General features: G+C 35.5%; 2 protein-coding genes across 4 annotated transcripts; both read right to left on the bottom strand.

Annotated features, from left to right (window-relative positions):
• Positions 1-2: 2 nt before the first annotated feature.
• Positions 3-4,842, bottom strand: LOC120328952 (retinoschisin-like). Of its 3 annotated transcripts, none has more exons than XM_039395545.2 (5): positions 4,711-4,842; positions 2,936-3,149; positions 2,608-2,640; positions 1,986-2,266; positions 3-500 (listed from the first exon to the last, which is right to left on the bottom strand). In XM_039395545.2, exons 2-5 carry the CDS (start codon positions 3,102-3,104, stop codon positions 324-326), a joined length of 660 nt encoding a protein of 219 aa, XP_039251479.2. In that variant the 5' UTR covers positions 3,105-3,149; positions 4,711-4,842; the 3' UTR covers positions 3-323. The 3 variants fall into 3 exon arrangements, with proteins under 3 accessions (XP_039251479.2, XP_039251478.2, XP_077970283.1); XM_039395544.2 differs by having other exon boundaries at positions 2,936-3,138; positions 4,711-4,836; XM_078114157.1 differs by lacking the exon at positions 4,711-4,842 and having other exon boundaries at positions 2,936-3,190.
• Positions 4,843-6,442: 1,600 nt separating this feature from the next.
• Positions 6,443-8,510, bottom strand: LOC120328139 (lactadherin-like). Its single transcript, XM_039394548.2, has 4 exons — positions 8,342-8,510; positions 7,801-7,833; positions 7,424-7,704; positions 6,443-6,802 (listed from the first exon to the last, which is right to left on the bottom strand). The coding sequence occupies exons 1-4, from the start codon at positions 8,478-8,480 to the stop codon at positions 6,623-6,625; spliced, it is 633 nt and encodes a 210-aa protein (XP_039250482.2). The 5' UTR covers positions 8,481-8,510; the 3' UTR covers positions 6,443-6,622.
• Positions 8,511-9,227: the final 717 nt, after the last annotated feature.

Raw genomic sequence — 9,227 nt, 5'->3', positions numbered from 1 at the left:
TATTACTAACTATCCTGGACACCAGACGCATGGCTTGAAAGTTATACATTTTGTTGTATTTTGATACTGCATATTAATATAAGTACTGGTGATTTTCAAATTCGTCTGCCGAATCTGAGCATGGTGAAATGGGGCCATTAAGTACAAAGAGTGTGGGACCAACTCTATGGTTGTTGGAGATTCGGATTTATTCCTATTCTTTCCAATAAGTTGTTACTAACAAATTTTGGTGTTCACAATATATATCGATTGAATAAGAGTAGTCAAATACGTAGCAACTGATTAATACATGATCTCTTTGTTTAACGATTTAATAAAAACATTCAGTCTTTAAGTTTGAGGCTGAGACCATCGAGAATATCCATGCAGTCGTATAAGCCTACTCTGACGCACTTATGGTCAAAGTACTCAACAGGGACGATGCGAAAGTACTGTGCCGTAATTGCCTCTTTGAACTCGTTTGATTTCGGCGTTTGGTTGTCGTGATTACCAACGAATATCTGTAAAAGAAGGCGATGTATTTTGAACTTTCGATCAAGACAAGAATGTAGCAAAACAAGAAAATATATCTATTAAATTAGGATAGGTGACAAAATTTGCAGCAACATTCTCGTCTTCATATCAAGGATGAAACAATATTAAACCGACATATAGAAGATCACTATCACTTTTAAATCAGAGACGAGTTTTTTTTTCTCCCACTTAACAGAACTGACTAAATCACTGATTTGCGAAATCGACCAAGAGTTTAGTAAAAGATTATGATCTCTTACACCTTACTAAATGTTTTATAGCTCATTGTCTGCATTGACTTTTATCGGCGAGTGGTCAGAGTTATTTTATTTGTCACTTTTGTCACACAAAGTTTCTGAATACTATGGAAATGACAGAAGTTGTGAAAGACGGATTGCTCCGTCATCAAGTTTACAACTCCCCTCGATGAACAGCAAAAAAATAAATAAAGTAGTAACGATAGAAATACAATAATTTTGAGGGGATCACTGGCATACTCCAGTGCGGGGGTTCCCAAACTGGAGTACATTAAATTGGGTATAAGACTATTCTTTCCAAAATATTTTTTATCAATCGATGTTAACAGTTTGAAGAAGAACCCTTCAGTAATTTTCATTCCAGTGGAAACTACCAGCTTTACACGACTCCCTTTTGTCCAGTCACAGCATGCAAGACAATTTTGGGAGTATACGAGCGATCTATTAATTGTCCGAAGGGTACCAATGAACGGAAGGTTTGGGAAACCCTGCTCTAGTGGCTACCGTATCAGAATTGAGTTCATTATTGACTAGTTTATTGTACAAAAACAAACATCTTCCGAAGGAAGTCAGGAAGGTAAGATTTTTATAATTACGATCGAATTATATATGTGTCGAAGTTCGTGAAAAAAGATACTGATGACCGAGTTGTGAAGTAGTCTTAGTATTATGGCCATGTACTGACGACTAAGTCGTGAAGTAACCCTGGAAAGCTCTAGTCTAGGCAACATATTATGTGTGAATTAGTGCATGATTTTGGCAACCTCTAGTATGTGGATATCATCAAATTTGTAAATATTAGATAACTGATATGGTTGGCTAAAGCTCGTTGATCTAACAGAATTTGTCAAAAATCGAATTGCTTTGTTTTTCAGAGATCTAATTTTGAAGCTGTGAGTCTTTTGGGGAGTTATTCCCCACTCTGTTATTCCATATTTCCCATATGATTGAAAATGGACAAATATACCGGCATTAAGGTAAACCTGGATAGATAATTTCGATGTTTGCATATTATTCCTACATCTCTTGAAAGGTTTGCTAAAATAATATCAACATTTGGTAGACTAATGGTAGATCATTAGCAAAGATCATAAACAACAATGTGGCTAGGTTCGAACCCCTGGAAACAGCACATGTTGTGGGTAGGTCGTTGATGAAAATATGCATATATAAAAACGATTGTTATAGAATATAGATCGGGCGTAATAAACCAACCTTATCATTTCCGTCATCAGTTGTGATGGTGGTGTAACTTGTGCCGTCGTCGGAATATTGTACTTTGTATGATAGCACGTATGAATCTGCGTGACTTGATCCTTGTGTTATGACACCTTGTACAAGTACCGATGAATCAAGATTTATTGTTATAGAATCGCTAGCGTCGCCATCTGTTTCAGCGCACCACGCTCCTGGCGTTTCAATCACTCCAGTAGTTGATCTTTCAGCAGATGAGGTAAAGGATAGTTTTCCGTCAATGTTCAGGCTGCAAAGCTTTTCTGTGACGATTATGCCATGAAATGCATTTGATGCAATAATTTTTTTTTTCGTTTGAGACAAGTGGCAGTGGAAATTTTATTATAAATGTTGACTTGAATAACGTTCAGCATAGTGGTATTGGCTTTTCATCATGTTTATGCTACCTTGTGTATACGAACAGCCACTTACTTTGAACCCGGTTAGATACTTTGATTGGTAAAACAAAACAAAAAGCATTTATTTTGCATAAATGTTGGAATAAAGAACCATACGAAACTATTTCCTTTTCAAAATGCATTTGCACTTTTGCCCGAAAGATATGCATATGAACTGCATATCGCCTCCAAACGAACGCGCTTACCTGGATTTGCTTTGACTAATCTTGAAAGAACATCTGAATTAGAAAAAAATATTAAACTTTATTTTCGACTACGCCAAGAATGTCATATTTTGAACTGTTATCAGTGTTATGTTTATAACCGATTCGCACAATGATTGTCATAATGAAGATTTCTCTCAATGCTCTTGAGCAATGAAAGATTTGCATGAGTGACAGTAATTAACGGTAGTTAATGAGAAAAAATGATTTTTTTTCCATAACGATAAGAAGAAAAATAGAAACAATTAGAACAGGAATAATAACAACAAAACGATCCATATGTACGTCTCCTGTCAAATAATAAGCTCACCAGCAACTTTGGGTAAAACATATCTCGTTGACTTTCTTCTATCATTTACACGTGAAGACGGTGGCCACGCGTTGTTTGTGTATCGTTGTATTCGAGCTTCTGAAAACTTGCACATCACAAATATCAATAAGGTCACGGTTGCAACTTTACCACAAATCTTCAGCATCATAATGTAATAATTTTGAAGGCCTTGTACTGCGAACCTGTCAATTGTCTGTATTGTAAAAGAAACGTCGACTACAGTGACGAACTTGCAGTTTTGTAACCCTACGATGCACAAATTTATATCATTAACTAAGTATATACACATATTTATTGAACTAAAGTTCCTATTCTATCTTTAAACCCAATTCTTATTACTATCGTTTATTTGTTCGCGGGATAAAAACTTATGCTTTCAATGGGATATAAGCAGCGTAGCGTATATAATATATATATATACAGTACATATATATATATATATTATACAAGATTGAGTCGAATATTTATCTATTTAGTTGATCTTAAAAAATATTGAAGAACATTATAATACAATTGTACATCTTCAATTCCTGGACAAAGCAGCATTCAACTGACGACAGAATTATAATATGCTTCAAAATCTAATACCAACATTTGAGCACGATATAAAATTACAGTAAGCTTTTGAATAATTTATTTTCCGTCCTGAATAATAGTAAATCATAATCGTTCTCTGAATTGGAGAGCAAGCTTCCGTACTGCGACGAAAACAAATATGAAACTTCAGTAGGATGACGAAGCGAAAGATGTTAATACTTTAATTCGAATAATCTTCCTGATAACAGTAAGGTATAGAGCGTATTTTTTCCTGTCCTGAGTAAAAGTAAATCATAATCGTTCTCTGAATTGGAGAGCAAGCTTCCGTATTGCGACGAAAACAAATATGAAACTTTAGTGGGATGATGAAGCAAAGATATTGAAAATACGGTAATTTAAAGCGAATAATCTTCCTGGTATCAGTGAAGTATTAAGCACTTCTTCAAATAGGCACTCTGATATGTACTGTATCGCAATTCGCGAAATATGAAAATGCAGCGGATACATAAAATGTTGGATTCGAAAATATGGAGAGTTCATAGTGCTCAAAATGTAGCCTACCTCCTGATAACAGTAGGGTATGGGGCACTTCTTTTCATGTCCTGAGTAATAGTAAATCATAATCGTTCTCTGAATTGGAGTGCAAGCTTCCGAATTGCGACGAAAACAAATATGAAACTTTAGTGGGATGATAAAGCAAAGATATTGGAAATACGGTAATTTAAAAAGCGAATAATCTTCCTGGTATCAGTGAAGTATTAAGCACTTCTTCAAATAGGCACTCTGGTATCTGATATGTACTCTATCGCAATTCGCAAAATATGAAAATGCAGCGGATACATAAAATGTTGGATTCGAAAATATGGAAAGTTCATAGTGTTCAAAATGTAGCCTACCTCCTGATAACAGTAAGGTATGGAGCATATCTTTTCCTGTCCTGAGTAATAGTAAATCTTAATCGTTCTCTGAATTGGAGTGCAAGCTTCCGTATTGCGACGAAAACAAATATGGAACTTTAGTGGGTTGATGAAGCAAAGATATTGGAAATACGGTAATTTAAAGCTAATAATCTTCCTGATATCAGTAAAGTATTGAGCATTTCTTCAAATAGGCACTCTAACATGTACTCTATCGCAATTCGCAAAATATGAAAATGCAGCGGATACATAAAAGGTTGGATTCGAAAATATGGAAAGTTCATAGTGTTCAAAATGTACCTTAAAACAAAACACTGAATTAAATCCCGGATTCGGTCCAAGTCATATCCGTGCAATGTAAGCAAACGATTTTGTATGGCTATGGTTTGAAGACAGGGCAAACCGAAATCACGCTGAATGCCGGGCCTAATAACTTGTTGAAATATCGCTGAAATTAAATCGGCATTAAAAAATTGATAGTTTTGAAACATACACGGTATCTAGAAAAATACAATTCAAGTACGTACGTCCAGTTTATTTGATGTGAAAAAGTGACGGCTTTATCAATTGAATAATTGATTTCTATGGTACATTTCTTTTTATGACGATTTTAAAATCACCCACTTCAATGACCGAAAAAGTATTTAGTTTTAATATTGATAGGGCGTCGCAAAATTTTTCTTCTTTTGCGGATTTGTACCTTCAGTGCGTAAAAAGTCAAAATTTTCGTTATTCTCGTTTAAATCATACTTGAGAACTGGACATGACTGGAGTATATTAATTATTGTAACGATCGATCTTATCTATATGTGACTTGACAAACATCACGGATCATCCAAAATAACAAGTGCCCGTGCTTGATTAAGGGCCGGTTTGAATAAGGGCCCGGTTAGTGACTTTGGTTAAAAAAAAATATGGGCCCGGGCTATAAAACGAGCAAATACGGTAAGTCAAGTTCAAAAACACGGGGTTTGTCGACCATAATACATTCAAAGCTCCATTTTTCCAATAAATAGGAAGGGGGTCATCACCAGTGACTGCCACCGATGGTGAAGTCGAAGTTACCAAAGCATTCTAGTGTGTCAATAATTTAAACCCGACTTGTCTTATCAAGATGAGACCACAAGTAAACCTGGCCGGTCTGCTGGTCTGTGTTTTAAATTATCCAATCAGTCTCATTCACGAATCGTTAGATGCAGCGGGTTGAATCAATTCACAGAACACATAACCGAAATTACTACTAAAGCGTGAAGACACTAGGAACGCTTTGCATAATATCCACATGCATATGAATAATGTAGTTGAATTTTGGGTCTACAATGGACGAGCAAACGCTAAGTCCAACTTGGACAAGTGCCCGATTTTACAGACGTCGCTTAATATTCGGACGTTACAACAACCATTATTTATCAACAGAGGAGTAATATTTTTATGAGATTGTTGTCAGAAATTTATCAAGATCACATGCACGCATATGAGACGATCTCTAGATTTACAAATGCATTCTCATTTGATTAGGGCTTTTATAGTTGATTAACAGCTCAAAAACAGAAGGAATGTTTAAAGCCGTGTCTATCACCGCCATTGGTTTGCTGCAAAAATATCTCTTTTTCGTAATAGTTCTCGGAAACATGATTATGACGAAATGTAATGAAATCAATGTAACTGCGGAAGAAAGTGCTCTTCGCGAGTAACGTTTGGGCCAAAAACCAATGAACCCTTACGACAACTTGGATCCCAATCTTAGGGAATATACCCGATTTAATTTACGAGCCACTGTCAACTGTTCCCTCCGTTATTTAACATAACATCTATGTTGTGTTGTTTCGTGGATTAAAATGAGACAAAGAGTGTGGCGACAAAATAAAGGCAAATCCCAAAATCAATCCTCACTTTATCAAAATGCTGGCGTTAAACCATTCTAGTTAGAATCTTCCAATTTTTATGACAGGTGCGATACGGCGTTCTAACTCTACGTTTGCCATAAAATTCCTGAATTTAACTACTTGACACAAGTCTGATAGACACAGTATTTTATTTGGACACTTCGATTTTCAATTTAATATATATATGTACATCATAATGAACTACAAATCATACAACAATTCTTTCAACGAATTGTAAAGATCAAATCTTAACGCCTGATATTATTTTTGCAAATGATATGATGAACAATTGTTAGTTTCAGAATATATTAGTGCAATCTTGTCATCTATTTATCGTCATCATCAAGATCCAGGACTTCAAGGACACTTTCACAATCGTATAGGCCGACTCTCATGCACTTCTCCCCAACAATCGATACTGGTACGATGCGAAAGTACCGTTTCTCCACAGTTTCAGGAAATGCATTAGATACTGGTGTTTGGTTGTCGAAGTTTCCTTCGAATATCTGAAAATAAAGTTTTTCGGTCAAATAGTATTAAGACAAAAATGGGGGACAACATTATTCTATAGCCTACCAAGGATATATCAGTTATGAAACTGACGCGTCTTATATAGTTCACGAGCCCCCAAGTAAATGTAGAGAGAGAAATGACTGACAGAAAAGTTGCGATCAATCACAAGCGGGCTAAGCACCATGTATGGGCTTCTGATATAGAACCTGTTTATGGTGTAGAAAAGGACTCAACAATTCAAGTCTAAATTAGTAGCGAACAGTAATGAAGAATCAATTCCACAAATCTGAAAAATCCACTTAAAATATAACTTTCGTAGGCAGTGCAAAACGTCGTATACCATGTTAGGATAAAGACACCAATCGATATGGAGAGCGGGAAGTTGGACAAACACACTGAGTGTGTTGTAATGTGCCTAAGAAGCGTCATAGAAGGTTTAATTAGCCAACATCTACTTTTGAGAAAAATTGTAACTATTACTCTTTATTGGTTGAAAAAAAAAACGGATATAGCATCAATGCAAATATCGTAGAAATATATTTGTAATTTTTATGGGTGAAGTAGTCTACGAATTCTGGTGGAATCATTACAATGGAATACTGGATAAACGTTACCTTATCCAAGCCGTTTTCGTCTTTGATCGCTGTGTATGTTGTGCCATCGTCAGAGGTTTCGACTTTGTACTCGGTAACGTACCAGTCATTATTGCTGTGTCCTTGTGTGATGATGCCTTCTACACGATCAACCGAACCAAGGTCAATAGCGATATAATCTGTAGCGTCGTTTGTAGTTTCTGTGCACATGGCGCCCTCAGTGTTGAGCACACCTGTTTTAGAGTCAGTTCCGGTTGTCGATATAGTCAGTTTACCAACAACATCAATACTGCACAGCTTCTCTATAATATATATTTGTGATGAAAAAATATTTATCAGTATCAGGTTCATTTAATAAACTAATAAAGAACCCTGAAACAGTCTGAAGTATTTATTACCTGGGTTTGCTCTGACTAAATCGGACAGTAGACCTGCAAAGTTGAAAAAATGATGTTTAGCACCGGTGATAACTGATAACAGACTATAAATTTGCAACATTAGGTTTTAAGGACAACAGTAAAGTGATTTCTTCGAACTCTCTTATGCAATTTTTTTTGTCAAACTGTTGCTAAATAAGCGTGATACTCGCATTTCGAAAATTTATTCTCATAAGAAAGATAATTTTACGACTTTCCACGCATTTGAATATATATTTCAGTTAATATTTTATTAATGTTGATAAGATGTCATCCCAGCTTGCAATGCATATCTGTTCCTAGAAAACTCTGTTATCCTTTTATTCTCACACTTTACCAGGAGAAAGAAGAGAATTAAATATAGTCGCAGGTGAACTTTTGCGGGTGTTGCGTTAATTACTTTTATTGTTTTCCAATTGGTTGGCGCGACAGCCGCGCTTTATGATATCAGGAAAAATAGAAAACGTTATCTAAATAGGTACAGTTGGAAAAAATATTATCATTACAAGTATTAATTACTTACTTGCAATGCCTTTGATACGCTCTTTCCCATGTCCATGTTTCGGCTTTCCTCCACGCTTCCTGCCACGCCTCGCTTCTAACATTTCACCAAAAGCCAAAATTATCAAAAGCAGAACAATTGATCGAGAAAACCTTGTCATATTTTCAGATTGTCTTGTCTAACTACTAGATCTTTTACAAAATTAAAAACAAAAATTCAATCTTGGCGAGGTCGAAGTCCGCTGCCACACAGACAGGTTTATTCGCTTTTACTTATACAAAAACACTTCAGAAATGAGGCGATATACAGAGTACCAGCGCCTTCAAATTAATATAGGCATAATTTTATCGTGGATCATTTGAAGTTAATTAAGTGAATTATACTCGTACATGGTTCTTACAAGCGGTTGGTATTTGATGAAAAAAAACACGTTAATTCATTCAGACAAGATGCTACGTCGTTCAGACGGTATAATAGGTATTCAAATGCTTATACACCATAAATAAAGACGCCACCTCACTTAGTCACATATCCTTCCTATTCCGGAGTTTTATTCATAGTCGTTATCGTTCCATGTATTAATATTCAATACAACGCTTCCGAGTTCTCGTGAATTAACAGATCGTAAATTATTTACATTACACAATGGATTTATATAATGTTTTGCGATTTCATATCACAAAGGGCAAAGTGTGATATTATTTAATTAACAACATTAAATATATGCATCTATTGTGTGTTTTTGTTCAACTGCTGTTTTTTTATTCTTAATGGCTATGATTATCGCCCCAACTTACTTATAAATTGCTCGATCTTTATTTGGTTCTTGTGCGCTCATCAATTTTATACTTTGTGTGTTTGCTGGAGACGCGTGTGTCACTAAATAAGAGTGATCTGCTGACCTATT

This window comes from Styela clava, chromosome 7 (genome assembly GCF_964204865.1).
Source record: "Styela clava chromosome 7, kaStyClav1.hap1.2, whole genome shotgun sequence".
In the NCBI taxonomy this organism is placed as follows: Eukaryota; Metazoa; Chordata; class Ascidiacea; order Stolidobranchia; family Styelidae; genus Styela; species Styela clava.
This window is presented reverse-complemented; position numbering and strand designations above follow the sequence as displayed.